The following is a 15,624-nucleotide window of genomic DNA, read 5'->3' as shown; positions in this document are numbered from 1 at the left end:
CTTTCATATATTTAGCCTTTTTTCTCCCCTCTCTTCACCTATGCCCAGGTCTTGGTATCTGAACAGAGATAGGGACTAGACTTGTGATTTCACCATATAGGGAATTTCAGGGCACAGAAATCCCCCACTCCCAATACAGGTTAGCACCATCACTGTAACTTACAGCCATAAAGAGCTGCCTAGAACAGTGAGGGGTTAAGTGACTTGTCCAGGTCACAGAGGTAGTGTATGCCAGACACAGGACTGGAACCTAGGTATTCCTGGTACTGAGGCTGGATCTCTATCCAGTACGTATATTATACTGTCTCTTTTATATCTGAATAGCCACCCCAAAATCACAAACATTTCCTTTGTGTTTATTACAAAGCATTATCTATCAAGTTCACATGTAGCAAACTCTCAATTGTTAATTGTTGCTGTTTTCCAAAAATTACTTTTCTTAAGCATTAGAAGGCACCGGATCTTCTGAGCAACAAATTTACCTTCCTCATTACATTTTACTTAGGACAACATTAAAATGAATTTGCTCAAACTGTGGCACACGCCAAAGGACAGATAAAGAAAGTGGAATATGGGGTGGAAGGAACAGGGAAGCAGGGTGTATACTAGAAATAAAATGCATGGAGAACGAAGTTGGGAATAAGAATTTGTCGTGGGCAAGTCCATAAAATGTCTAACTCACATAAATATTGTAAAGCTGGTCACAGCTACATTTCTTATTAGTTACTAAAAAAAAAGAAAATCAAACAGTACTTTGCAAGTCAGGATGAAAGCAGTAAAAATTCAAATACCCTACTTAAAGAAAAAGATTTACTGACATTTGGAAAATAAACTTACTCTGCAAGAGCTCACTAATTAGGTTCAGCATTTCCTTTGGTGACACTGTTGCTGTAGCGCCAGTGCCCGATTTCTGAGTTTTCACTCGGCTCTTCTTACCCATCTTCTGACTAGTGGGATGAGAGGGAGAGAAATACGAAAGGTAATAAATTATTATCAGTTACCATGAAACAAAATCAAATAATATAAATATGAAGTGGCAATGTCTTACTCTTAGACTTTAAGAGGATATTAATAGTTATTTCCTTACCAAGAAGTTGCCATATCCTGAAGTTTCCTTCCAGAAAAAAGTGTGCAGCAAATGTTAGTATTTTGGATCTCAATGAAAGAAAGACTGCTTTGCACTCTCTGGAAGAAAAGCTCATTACTTTTTCACTTATAAAAACTACAGTTAAAGTAAGTTTTATTTAAGAATTTTTAAAAAATTAACAAATAAAATTCATACAGGCTACATTTAATAAGTCAGTAGCTACAGAGACAAAGTATATACAAAAGAGCTGTAACTATAAACTGGTGACCTGGGCAAGCAGAAAGAAACATTTTCTCAGATCAAGTTTTGAAGATAAATTCAGTTTCAGGGAAAAGTCACACCTGGAGTCCTACACAAGAAGAAGGGGGAACTGAGACAGCCATGGAGGAGAAAGACAGAGATGTTGAGACCCACAATAAGGCTGCTTGCCCAGAGCTGGAACTAGAATTGAGGGAAGAAGAGGCAGGGACACAGGCCATCTGCTAGCTTCCTGTTTAAATGATCTGTGTAAGTTAGGGGCTAAGCACAGTCTCTACATTGCTGAAGTAGTATAAGTACTCTGGCTCTTACAAAATATCAGTGGCCTGAGACAATGCCCTGATCATTCTCCTCTAGTTATAGCTCTGGTTCCCATGTAGTCAAACTGTCCACTTGAGCACAGAAATATTTTCTTTCCCCTACCTCATTTTAAAAGGGTTATCCCATAGGATCATGTGATTTAGACCTACAAGAGATATTAGATCATCTAGTATAAAAAACGAACATGAGGCTAGATTCAAAAAGTAGTCAGTAGACACTGAGTAGGGTTGAGATCTCACAAGGGGGAAACGCTCTAATTGGTTTGGGGTATTGGGAAAATAAGAAAGATTGTGAGTTTGAGTATCAGGAGGAGGACCAATGGAAGGAACAGTAGATTTGAGAAAGAGGGAAAATTGAAAAGTAAAGCGGAGTTCAAGAGTGATGAAGGAGCAGTGTGTGAAGACGACTAGATCTGGTGTCTAAGTACTAATCCTGGCTTTCCTCCTTACCACCTGTGTGACCTTGGAACAAATCCCTTTAATGTTGTTGGCCCTCTATATCATCATCTGGAAAATAAGAGGTTTGGACTAGATAATTTCTAAGGTCTCTTCTATCTCAAAAATCATGACTTATGATCTCCTTCATTTTACAGACCTTTGGAAGGTGGCCTTTGTATGGAAGATGACTTGAAGAAGGGAGAAAATGAAAGCAAGCAGACCAATTAAGAGGGTTAAATCTTAGAGAAGATAAGGATTGGTAGAAAGCCTCAGCAGGATTAAAACTGAGAAAGTACATTCCTTTGAAATCAAAATGAGTAAATATAAATACATACATTTGGATAGGTAGCAAACAATTATCAAGAACATACAAACTACTTCCTAAGGCTCCACAGAACCACTCGGTAACTTTCAAAAAAAAAAAAGTAAAACATGCTCCATGGCCACCATTCCCCTATAACTAGTATCTCTCAAGCAAGCTCCTCTAGGGTAGGAACTATTTTTTTTTCACTTTTGTATTGCTATCCCAGTCACTTAGAAGTGTTTGGAACATAAGTACTTAATAAATGCTTTTTCATTCATTATTCATTCATTAAAAACACACACACACACACACACACACACACAACAAACCACTCCAAAATCCCAACATTCATTCTTCCATTGACAAAAAATATATAAAATCTAGAGGGAATAGCTATGTTTGAGAGGAAATCATTTAGAATTTTTTCCCCTATTTTTATTTAGACCCACTTCATATCTACCAATGACATTTTTGTGAAGAACTACTGAATTTGACATAAAAAAACCCCCAAACCCTCAAACTATAGGAAAGTCTGGTCTAAGAAGCATAGCCACATTCTCAAATACAGCAGATCAACTAGCTTAGCAAAAAGCTGTGTACCAAAACATTGTCAATGACAGGTTTAACAGATATTCTCCCTTTAGCCCTGTTGGCAAGATGTTCTGCTGTGCAAGGCTCTAAACAAATAAAGAACATTACTTTAATGGTAAGCTATAAAAATAAAAATAAATCCCCTTCACTTAATAGTTCTGAGGGGGGATAAATCACACCCCTGATATTATTTTATACTCACACTATAAATACAATCCATCAACTGCTACAAAATAGACTCTACCTATTTGTACATTTGTACATTGTTATACACTGTACATGATTTAGTATGAATTGTTTTTAATAAAGAACTTTGTGAATTAACTTATATATACAATCCAAAACTATAGACCTTTAAAGATGTGTGAAAAGAGACTAGGAGGAACCATTAAAATGTAATAGTTGAGAAGCTTCTGCTAAAAATCTGCTAAAGACTCCTCTAAATTTGAGTGTTAAATTCACTATGCACTTAGACACACCCTTTATGCCTCTTTTACGGTTCAGCTTGTGTCACCCACCTCTCACATGAAGCATTCCTGATCATTCCACCCCACTTTCTGCCCAACAAAATTACTTTGTGTTTGCTTATGTTTTTACATAGTGGTCAACTGGAAAATATGGAGGTAGAAATGGATATATGGGGTAAAAAGCAAGGAGTTGAGGGTAACAACGAGGTGACAAATCCAGGTGACCGGAAGGAAAATGGTGCCTTCAACAGAAATTGGAAAATTTGAAAAAGGGGTGGTTTTTGGAAAAAATAGGAGTTGTGTTTTGGACATATTAAGTTTGAGATGTCTCAAAGGAATCCAGTTTGAAATGTCTAACAGGAAGTTGTGACGCAATATTGGAGCTTAGAACACAGAATATGACTGGATATACAGATCACTGAATGATTCAAATAGAGATAAAGGACTGATGAAGTAAGTCACTGAGGGAGGGTCTATACTTTCTAGAGAACAGAAAAGAAGGGAAACCAGGATGAAGTCTTGGGAAATACTCACAGTTTGGCATAAATGGTAAAAAACCAGCAAAGAAGACAGAGTAGTAATGGCTAGACAGGTGGAGGAACAACGAGGAGAGAAGAGTGACATAAAAATCCACAGAGGACAGAATATACAAGAAGAAAGTCAACAGTGTTAAATGTAGAAGACAGGTCAAGAAGGATGAGAACAGAGAAAAAACATCAGATCTGGCAATTAATCTCCATATCCAACCTGCTGCCACGTTCTGTCAATTCAAACTACTAAACACATATTAGGCATAAGGTACTATGCTAAGTTGTGAGGATACAAAAGGCAAAAACAAGACAATCTCTGCCCTACAGAAGCTTACATTCTATTGTGGAGAAGGAAGGGGTAATATGTATATAAATAAATGTAGTACAAATAAACTAAGGAGGAAGAGGGCACTAACAAATAAGGGCATCAAGAAAGGCTTCTCAGAGGAGTTAACCCTTGGTAATGTGATCAAAGATTTAGAAAGCTGGAAGGATCCTTGTGGTTCTAAGTTGGGTCTTAAAGGAACATAAGGATTCTGAGTATTAGAAATGTTTCTGTGAAATGACAGAATAAGGTAAAATACTGAGTTCAGGAAATAGCTAGCAGTACAAATTGGCTGGAACATAGAATTTGGGAAGGGCAATACCATGGCATAAGATTGAAAAGATACATGAAGTCAGATAATGCAGGGACTTAATGTCAGACTAAGGAAATTGTATTTTACTCTAAAGGCAATAGGGAATCACTGAAGATTTTTAAGTAGAGGAATGACACGGTAAATTAGGAAGGTTACTTTGGCATTTATATGGAAGATGAGACAGGAAAAGGGGAGAAACTAATTAGAAGGCTACCAACAATAGTCCAGAGGAGATGAGAGACCTAAGTAGGGTGGTGACTGTGAGTGGAGAGAACAGATGGATGAAATACAAAAGCAGCCTCAACAAGACTTGTCAATCCTATATTATCATTCCCATCCATTCTTTCTTCAGATGTTCATCTATTCTCATGTGAGACTATTTGACACCCTCTTTATTGTCCGTCTTTTTGCTTCCAGTCTATTACTATAATATGCTGGTCTGCCTGCCACAAGTCTCTCCCTACTCCAGTCCACCCTTTACTCAGACATCAACGCAGGTACAACCATGTCACCCCCATAGTCAATAAACTCTAGTGGTTCCCTATCATATCCAGGATCAAATATGAAATGCTCTGTTTGGTGTCCAAAGCTCTTCATAACCCTTTTGCCTTTCAGTCTTCTGAAACCTGACTCCCAGCCACATACTCTTCAATCCAATGACACTGGCCTCTTGGCTGTTCCACAAACAAGATACTCTCTCTCCAATTTGGGCATTTTCTCTAGCTGTCCCCTACCTGAAATACTCTCCTTCCTCAACTCTGCCTCTGGAATTGTTTCCTTATTCATAAAATGGAGATAATAAATAATACCTAACATTCATTGTATGATAAAAACTGCTAGGAAAACTGGAAAACATTCTCCCCAAAATCAGGTTTAGATAAAGATATGATTACATATGCCATAATAAGTTTCAAATGGATATAGCCCTACATATACAGAGGAACAAGGAAGAAAATACCTTTTATAACCATGGATAGGGGAAGAATTCATGACCAGACAAAGGACAGAGAAGATAAGGGAAGGTAAAATGTACAATTTTCATTGCATAAAATTGAAAAGCTCTTTCCAAGCAAAATCAAAGCAATTAAAATTAGATGACAAAGTTATGTGGGGAAAAAAAGTTTCCTGTTCCAATACCAACTATAATATTGGGAGTTGGGGGAAAGGCGCCAAAATAGCCATTCAGGATTCAGTCCTAGGCCATACCAGTGTCCCAGATCTGCCACTAGATGCATGCCCACTTTAAGGATAATCTTTTCCCTTTTCTATGCCTCACTTTTAAAAAATTAGTTTTGAGGAATAAAGGAAAAGAGCATTGGACTTGGGAGTCAGAAGACACAGTTTCAAATTCTAGCCTCTCTGAGGTTATTTCCTATTAAAATGCACTACCTGACTTCTAGGGTTGTGAGGATTTCTTATGTTGTAAAGGGGATTTTTAAATCAGGCTTGAGGGGTGGGGGCAAGGGGGAGTTGACTAATCTCTAATGTCTCTTCCAACTCTGAGATTCTGTAATGGAGATAAATGTATATAAAACACTTTTGTGACTATAAAGCACTATAGAAATATAAGTTGCTATTTTGATTATAAAATTACAACAGAAATGAAAACATAGGGAGGCAGCAAAGTATAATGAAAAAAAAAACAGCCATAGAGTTGAGTTGAATACTGGCTACATGATCTTAGAAAGGTCCCTTGAGCTCTCTGAACTTCAGTTTCTTCAACTGTAAAATGCTGAAAATACTTGTTTAATTACTATTTATGTTTATCATGGGGGAAAAATGTAAATTCCAAAGCACAGCAGTAACCAAATGTAAAGCATGCACATATAAATGTGAGGGGCTGTGATAAATTATTACAACCTTCAATGATTCACTAATGATGGATAAAACTCAAATTCCCTAACCTGGCATTTAAGGTCCTCCACAGTCTGGTACCATCCTACCTTTCCAGTCTTAACTCATATGATTCCCTTTCATACACTCTAAGTAACAGCCAAACTAGACCACTAGCTGTTACCCTAATGCTCATGGCCTTCAACACAGATGGATCTTAAATGTGTTGAACTATTATTATCAATAATTATGATGGTGAGACAGTAATTTAAAAAACTTAAAAACAACTGTCACTAGTAGTCATGATTTACCAGACAGCTTACAGACTGGACCTAGATTTCCCATCCCAGAAATGACCTGAAATTACACGGGATCTGGAAAATGTCATACTAGAAGTCTTCCAGTAGAGTTGAGCCTTTGGTATCCCTGAAACCAAGGAAAGACTATTTTCCTTAGAATTCCATTCCCAGTACAAAGTTCTTATTTCCTATTCTCCCCTACTGCCATCCAAGCCCACCCCCTTCAACCTTACTCCCCCTAATACTTGGCACTTAATCTCTTACTACAGAGATAAGTGACAATTAAAAACACTTAAACCGAGCAGTTGGAGGCTTAGAAAAAAAATCCTAACAAATATTTTTAAAGTGCTATTGTTCCATGGTCTCCTATCTTTTTATATTAATCAACTGCATGTTTATACTTTTATTATAAACCTTAAACACGTTTAAACTCAGGTTCATAAATAGAATTGAATTTTGAGAAACATGCTACATACACTACACACATTTTCAGACAGGAACTGATTCACAGGTTTTGAGGGTTTTTGTGGGGGAGGGATTTTTTACAGGGCTACAGAGATAGAGAAAGAAAAAGGTGGGGAAGGAGATAGAGAGAGGCAGAGGAAAGGGAAAAAAGGAGGAAGGAGGAGGGGGAGGGGAAAAGGAAGCAGGAGAGGGAGCGAAAAACAGAGAAAGACAGATAGACAAAGAATTTCCAGACACATGGCAGAACACAGAAGATTCTAGGTGAAACGATGAATCTCTATTTCATACTATGTTTTTTTAAAAAGCATACAATAAAATCTATACATTACTTTCAAAAACTGTTCCGCTTGTCTATGCTTCCTTACGAACTTCCTTCCGTCCTTTTCACTTTAAAAAATGTTTTAAATGGCCCTTTTTTTTCATTTCTTTTGCTACCTCCTTCTCCCCACAACTGAGATTCCCAAGTAAAAACAGAAAGGAGCAAAATGAATCTACATAGTGACTATGTACTAAAATGTCTTTCTGTATCTCATGTACATTACCTCTTTGTCAGGAGGTGGGGAGCACGTATCACCACAGATCTTCCGGAGACAGAGCTGGTCACTGTACTCATCAGAGCTTAAGTCTTTCAAAACTGTTTTTCTTTACAACGCTGCTGCCCTTATATAAACTATTGGGATTCTGTTCAGTTCATTCAAGTCATACTACACATGATTTTCTGAAATCACCTTTCCTTAATTTATAATATTCTATTAAATTCCTATACCATAATTTGTTCATTTTCCAATTACCCAAGAGGTGCTCTAAGCCATTTACTCCCTCAGATTTTTTGCTTTTCTTTCTCCCATTCCTGTTTTTTTAATTCTCACATCAGGATCAGAAGTTTGTTTTCATTGTGACTTTCCTCTCCAGTATTATCTTCCTCTTGATGAACGACCTCCCCCCCTTCCCACTCTTCCATCCCTCACTTGTGTCTCTGTTCTGATGTATTTTTACCAAATTGTGTGTGTTTAACTCTACTATGTCCATTTCAGATAAGGTGAGGTTCATCTGATGCTCACTCCCCACCACCCTTTATTACATACTGTTATATTCTTCTCAAGTACTCCACTTAGGAGAAATACAAGTTCCATTCCATTCTTTTCCTTTCTACATCAACACATTCCTTTTATCCTACCTTATCTTTCCCCTCTTAAAACCCTAACAACAGAGCCAATCTGCTTGAGGGAATGCTTTTTTTTTTTCATCTTATTTAACTCCCTCAAAACCCTTTGGAGATATTAAAATTCTGAAAGATACTTGTTTCTCCTCCCCCATAAGAATGTTATTACTACATCAACATATAGCTACTTCTAGTTGCTCAAATAAATTTACCCTTCTAGGTTTCTCTGGACTCCGGTTTTGTATTTCAAAGATCCTACTCAGCTCTGGTCTTTTCATCTCAAATGCTTGAAAGTTCTTTCATTAAAGTTCTGTTTTCCCTGGAGAATTATATGCAGCTTTATTGGTTGCAAGCCTTTCTCTTTTGCATTTTGGAATATTATATCCTAAGGTCTCCTTTCATTTGCAGGAGAAGCTGATGAGTCTTATGTGATCCTGATGACTGATCTTTGGTACTTGAACTACTTCTTTCTGGACTGTAGGAGTACTTTTTCTTTGGCATGGGAGCTCTGCGTTTTTCTTATGACATTTATAGGATTTTCCTTTGAGACTGCTTTGAAGAGGTGATTGGTAAGTTCCTTCTATTTTTCCTTTGCTCTCTGGTTCTTGTAGAAATGGGCAGTATTAATTCACAATTTTTTGAAATACTGTATACAGGTTGCTTTTTTTTTAATCTTGTTTTTCAAGGAGTCTAATGATTTTTTATGTTGTCTCTCTTTGACCTCTTTTCCCAGTGAATCATTTTTAATGTCAGATATCTCATATTGTCTTCTATTTTTTTTCAATCTTTTGATTTGGTTATAATATTTGCTGCTGTCTCAGAGTGAATTCTGTTTGTTCAATTCTAGTTTTCAGGGAATCTATTTCTTGGGTAGAAATGCTTTTCTAAGTTATTTATTCTTCTAATTCTTTCCTCCAAGGCTTTTATTTATTTTTCCCTCAGTTCTTCAAGATAGCTATGTAATATTCATGGGAAAGCAATTTCTTCCTTTGAGTCTCCACTAGCAATTATTATGGAGTTACTAGCCCCTATTAAAAAAAAAAACTCTAGATTTGCTGGTAGGTGTTTTCTTTGGCTTATTCATCTCTCTAACCTTAGTTCCTGAATTGAGGCTTTGTACCAGGGACAAGATTTACCCCTTGCTCCATTTTTTGGATACAGTGTTTAGCCCTGCTTGGTCTTGCCCCAGTTTATCAGGGTTTCCATTCTGACCTTCTACCTCTTGGGGTTCAGCACTCTGCCCCCATATTTGAAGTTCAATGTATTATATCCTCATGGCCTTCTCTAGTATCTCAAGAAATGGTATTAAGTTACCTCAGAGTCCCTGGACCTGGACTGTCCTTGTCTGCTGCTACTACCCATGGCTTCCAAGGTTCTCACCCTCATACTATTTCAAGGTAGCCTTCTAGCCTTCCACTCTTACTGGCTCCATTCACTGAGGCCTGCAGGCTCCATATACCAATCTCTGGTTGCACTATGAGGTGGCCCTCAACTGCTAACGGCTCTGCAGGTGAGGACCCCCTTTCTACTTGACTGTGGATTTCTGGCAAACTTTTTCTGCAGTTCTGGGCTAGAAGAAGTCACTCACTATAGTGTCTTGCTGGATTTCTTGATCGTTATAGAGTCTGGTGCAAACTTCAAGATTTTGTTAGAATAGCTAAGGATATATAGGAGCTGAGTGGCCTTACCTCCCATTCAGGTAGCCATGTTGGTAGAAACTGCCCTTCCACCTTCTTATATACCTCATAGTCCTGGTCTATAGCTCTATATCCCTGGGGGCCAGCTCTACAAACCATGATACAGAACAATTCACTTGGGAGGGAGGGGGTGATGGGAACTGGGAATTATCATCTAAGTAGCAAATTCTGGTCCTGGGGAAAGAATGAAGAGGACCCTTAAGGCCTAGACAGGCAAGGAGGAAAGAAGTTGAGGAGAAGGAAATCTTAAAGAGCTATACAAGGGGAAGCTATTATTTTATCGTGTTTCTCTGAAATATAAAAACAAAACCTTTTAGGGGTTCATTGCTGCACAGAAAATAAAATTCCAACAGTATGGGATAGGGACTGAACCTATGAATTGACACATAGGAAACTGTGGGGTACAGATACTCCCTCTAAAAATGCAAGTAGGCACCTTCTCTGAAACTTCTGGTTAGAAAATTACCTAAAGAGGAGATAGAGTCAAGACGGAAAAATTAAGAGTGAGCATTTTTGCCTAGCTCACCCAATATACCTCCTCCACAACAATCTAGAAGTGTACCATGCCAAATTCTGATAGGGAAAGCCAAGAAAAAGTCAAAGTGAGTCATTTCTACAGCCCAGAAAGATAGAGAGAGCTCTGCAGAGACTAGGGCAGCAACTGGCCAGGAACACAGAATAGCAGAAGCAGAAAGCATTCTAGTGCCTACGGATGGTAAGAGGGATGAGACTGAACACCAGGGCTGCAAGCCCCGGAGAAGAAAGAGATCCCAAAGGATCTCTGAACCAGTGCTGGGAACAGGAACAGGAGCCAACTGGCAGTTCTGTTGTCCATTATCCAGGTCACAACTGCAGGGCAGAAAAGAACAGCTGAGAGTGAAAGAGACCCTAGCTATGAACAAAGCAAGGAACGGGTTCCAAAAACTTAGCTATGTAGTTCTGAGCCCAAGAGCAGAGGAGGGGGACTCAATTTTAACGTTTAGCCCTGTACATAAGCCTGTGGTGGAATAACTGAAGACAAGAAACCAAGACCAAAGGGGAGTCAAGCAGTTCAGTAGTTTTGAACCTGCAAAAATTCCGAGCGGACTAACAGTGACTGAATCCACCAGCAGTGTACTAAAACTCAACCACACATAAACTAACAGACCCAACCAAACCTGGGTCAGGAACTTGCATAGCACAGACCAGGAGAGGACTTGAACAAGCCTTTCTCCAAATCATACCACCTAGGAAGCACCAGAAACTTAGCAGGCCTCTAGACTGAGCTGTGAAAACAGCAGAAAGGCATAAAAAGACATAAATAGGGCAAGCAAGGAAGAATTCACGTAATGGGGGGGGCAGTAGGAAGGGAGGTAAACATCGGAACATCAATCTCATTTGAAATGATTCAAGGAGGGAAAAATACACATACACACATATCTGGTACAGAAATTCATCCTGCCCACGCAGAAAGTAGGAGGGAAGGGGGTGAGAGAAATGGCAAGGTAGAACAAGAGGAAGGGAAACAATTGGTCAAAAGCAAAACAGACTTTTAAGGAGGGGACAGGGTTAAAGAGAGAAAGAGAGAGAGAGAGAGAGAGAGAGAGAGAGAGAGAGAGAGAGAGAGAGAGAGAGAGAGAAGGATAGGTATAAGAAAATGGGATGGAGGGAAATACATAGTTAGCAATCATTAACTATGAACGTGAATGGAATAAACTCACATATAAAATAGAAAAGGATATCAGAATGAATTAGAAACCAGAATACAACAATATGTTGTTTACAAGAAACACACTTGAAAGCAAAAGATATACAGAAGAGTTAAAATAAGGAGCTGTAGCAGAATCTATTATGCTTCAGCTAAAGTTAAAAAAAAAAGCAGTGGTAGCAATTATTATCTAAGGCAAAGTAAAAGCAAAAATTGACCTAATTAAAAGAAATAATCAGGGAAACTACATTATGCTAAAAGGTAGCATAGGCATGAATTAATAGCAATTCTGAACATAATATACACCAAACAGTATAGCATTCAAGTCTTAAAGGAAAAGTTAAATGAGTTACAAGAGTAAATAGAGAACAAAACTATATTAGCAGGGGACTTCAATTTACCACTCTCAAACCTACATAAATCTAAACACAAAATAAACAAGATATTAAAGAGATGCATAAAATTTGAAAGAAGTTGGATTAAGATAGCCCTCTGGAGAATACTAAATGGGAATAAAAAAGACTATTTTTCAGATGTGGCTACAAAAGCTGACCCTGCATTAGGACATAAAAATCTCACAAGCAAGTGAAGAAAAGTAGAAATATATGTATCTTTTTCTGACAACAATGCAAAAAAAAAAAATCTATGTTCAGTAAAGGACTTTTGAAGCACAGAATAGGAATTAATTAGAAACTAAAGCATGTAATCCTAAAGAATGAGTGGGCCAAAGACCAAATCATAGAAACAATAAATAATTTCATTAGTGATTTAGAGCATTTTTTCATATGGTCATATTAAAAAAAATACTCTAGACCACTAATAATTAGAGAAATGAACATTAAAATAACTCTGAGGTACCATCTCACACCTATCAGATTGGATAAGATGGGGGGCAAAAGGGAATGACAAATGCTGGCGGGGATACTAGAAAGCAATTTATAACTATGGCCCAAAAGGTTATTAAACTGTGCATATCCTTTGACCAGCAATATATCTAGTATGGCTATATCCCAAGGAGATCAAAAAAGAAAACTATGCATGTAAAAAAAAAACATTTATAGCAGTTCTTTCTATGGTGGCAAAGAACTGGAAACGGAGGGGATGGCTATCAATTGGGGAATACATGAACAAATCATGTTATATGAAAACAATGGAATAATACTTTTGTGCTGTTAAGAAATGATGAAAGGGATGGTTTCAGCAAAACTTGGTAAGACCTATATGAACTGATGAAGTGAGCAGAACCAGGAGAACAAATATACACAGTAACAGCAATATTGCAAAGACAATTGACTCTGAAAAACTTAGTAACTCTAGTTCTAATAACAACGATCAATACAATGACTTGCAATTCCAAAAGACTCAAGACGAAATATACTATCTACCTCCAGATAGAGAACTAATGGACTCTAAGTACAAACTAAAGCATAGTTTTATGCTTTTTTGGAGGTAGAGCCAAGATGGCAGGGACTCTCCTGAGCTCTCCCCCAAACCTCTCAAAATACCTTTAAATAATGACTCTAAACAAATTCTAGAGCAGCAGAACCCACAAAAAGAGTGAAACAATTTTCTAGCCCAAGACAACTTAGAAGGTCAGCAGGAAAGGTCCATTGCATCAGGATGAGAGAGGAGCACAGTCTAGCGCAGACTACGCCAGCACAGCCCCGGCCCCAGCAAACCAGGAGCAGGCCTTGAGAGCCATTGAATCAGCAGTGGCAGTAGCTGCTTCCAGAGCTCTCTGCCCACAGACAGTAAGGAGGTTGAACAACTGGTCAGAAGGAGATTATAGGGGTCTCTTTGCTACCACTGAGGCAGGACACTGTCGCTTTGCCCATACTTGGATCCAGATCATAGTCCTGGGTAGCAGTCCCAGGACAAGGCGAAACACTAGCACTCCACAGCTTCTGGCTACAGTGGAGCAGGGACCCTCATCATAGTGCCAGGGCAGAAAAGAGTGCTTGTGGTCACGCACAGGCCAGGAGAGTAGTAAACACTCCTCTCCTTTGATCATACAATCTTAGAAGAACTGAAAACTTACAGGTCCCTAGAAGTATCTCTGAAAACACTGCACAAACCCCCTGAAGTTTGGGACAGTGCACCCTCCACCCTGGAAGCAGAGCCATACTTTAACAAAGAGTTAAAAGTCAAGTAACAGGCTGGGAATATGAGTAAGCAACAGAGAAAAAATTTGACCATAGAAAATTACTACGGTGACAAGATTAAGACACACACTCAGAAGACGATAACAAAGTCAAATTGCCTACATCCAAAGTCTCTGAGAAAAATATGAATCGGTCTCAGGCCATGGAAGAGCTCAAAAAGGATTCTGAAAATGAAGTAAGAGAGGTAGAGGAAAAATTGGAAAGAGAAATGAGAGTGATGCAAGAAAATCATGAAAAAGGAGTCAACAGCTTTGTAAAGGATGGACACACATACATATACATACACATACACACACACACACACACACACACACACACACACACACACACACACTCTCCCTCTGGAGAAAATAACACCTTAAAAAACAGATTAGGCCAAATGATAAAAGAGGAATAAAAAGTCATTGAGGAGAAGAATGCCTTAAAAAGCAGAACTGGTCAAATGGAAAAAGAGGCACAAAAATTCACTGATGGAAAAAAACTCCTTAAAAAGTAGAATTGGCCAATGGAAAATTAGGTACAAAAGCTCATTGAAGAAAATAATTCCTTAAAAATCAGAATTGAGTTAATGGAAGCTAATGACTTTATCAGAAATCAAGAAACAATAAAACAAAACCAATAACAATCACAAAAAAAAGACAATGTGAAATATCTCACTGGAAAAACAAACAGACACAGAAAATAGATCCAGGAGAATTTTTAAATTATTGGACTAACGGAAAGCCATGATCAAAAAAAGAGCCAACCAGGGGTGGGGAACCTGCAGCCTCATGGCCACATGTGGCCTTCTAGGTCCTTATGACTGAGTCTAAGTTTTCAGAACAAATCCTTTTATTCAGGGGATTTGTTCTGTGAAGTTTAAATTTAGTCAAAGGGCCACACTTGAGGACCCAGAGGGCCACATCTGGCCTCAAGGTCACAGGTTCCCCACCTTCAAACATCATCTTTCAAGAAATTATCAAGGAAAACTGCCATGATATTCTAGAACCAGAGGGTAAAATAGAAATTGAAAGAATCTACTGATCACCTCCTGAAAGAGATCCCAAAATGAAAACTGCCAGGAATATTATAGCCAAATTCCAGAGCTCCAAAGTCAAGGAGAAAATATTGCAAGCAGCCAGAAAGAAACAATTCAAGTATCATGGAGCCACAGTCAGGATAACATAAGATTTACCAGCATCTACATTAAACTATCAGAGGGCTTGGAATATGATATTCCACAGGGTAAAGGAGCTAGGATTACAATCAAGAATCACTTACCTGGCAAAACTGAGTATAATAATCCTTATGGGGGGAAAATGGATATTCAGTGAAATAGAGGATTTTCAAGCATTCTTGATGAAAAGACCAGAGCTGAATAGAAAATCTGACTTTCAAATACAAGATTCAAAAAGCATAAAAAGGTAAACAGAAAAGGGAAATCCTAAGGGACTCAATAAGGTTAAACTGTTTGCATTCCTACATGGGATGATGATATTTGTTAACTCATAGAAACTCTCTCATTATTAGGGCAAATAGGAGTATAGCTAGACAGAGGGCACAGGTGCGAGTTGAATATGAAGGGATAATATCTAAAAAATAAATTAAGGGGTGAGAAAGGAAATGTACTGAGAGAAGGGAAAGGAAGAGGTAGAATGGGGTAAATTATCTCACACAAAAGAGGCAAGAAAAAGCTTTTACAGTGGA

At 38.2% G+C, this 15,624-nt stretch overlaps 1 protein-coding gene across 2 annotated transcripts in view; it reads right to left on the bottom strand.

Annotated features, from left to right (window-relative positions):
* Nucleotides 1–15,624, bottom strand: part of SETD3 (SET domain containing 3, actin N3(tau)-histidine methyltransferase) — a 122,066-nt gene that overhangs the window by 83,427 nt on the left and 23,015 nt on the right. The window contains exons 2-3 of one of the 2 annotated variants that reach the window (XM_021007298.2): nt 1,088–1,114; nt 838–947 (exon numbers count right to left, since the gene is read on the bottom strand). In XM_021007298.2, coding sequence (XP_020862957.1) covers nt 838–947; nt 1,088–1,101 — 124 coding nt within the window. In that variant the 5' untranslated portion in view covers nt 1,102–1,114. The remainder of the gene's footprint in view (nt 1–837; nt 948–1,087; nt 1,115–15,624) is intronic. The other variant, XM_021007299.2, reaches the window with a different exon arrangement.

The sequence above is a fragment of the Phascolarctos cinereus genome, unplaced genomic scaffold, assembly GCF_003287225.1.
Source record: "Phascolarctos cinereus isolate Bilbo 61053 unplaced genomic scaffold, phaCin_HiC Scaffold_2;HRSCAF=192, whole genome shotgun sequence".
NCBI classification, from domain to species: Eukaryota; Metazoa; Chordata; class Mammalia; order Diprotodontia; family Phascolarctidae; genus Phascolarctos; species Phascolarctos cinereus.
The sequence above is the reverse complement of the archived record's forward strand: the minus strand, read 5'-3'. Positions and strand labels throughout refer to the sequence as shown.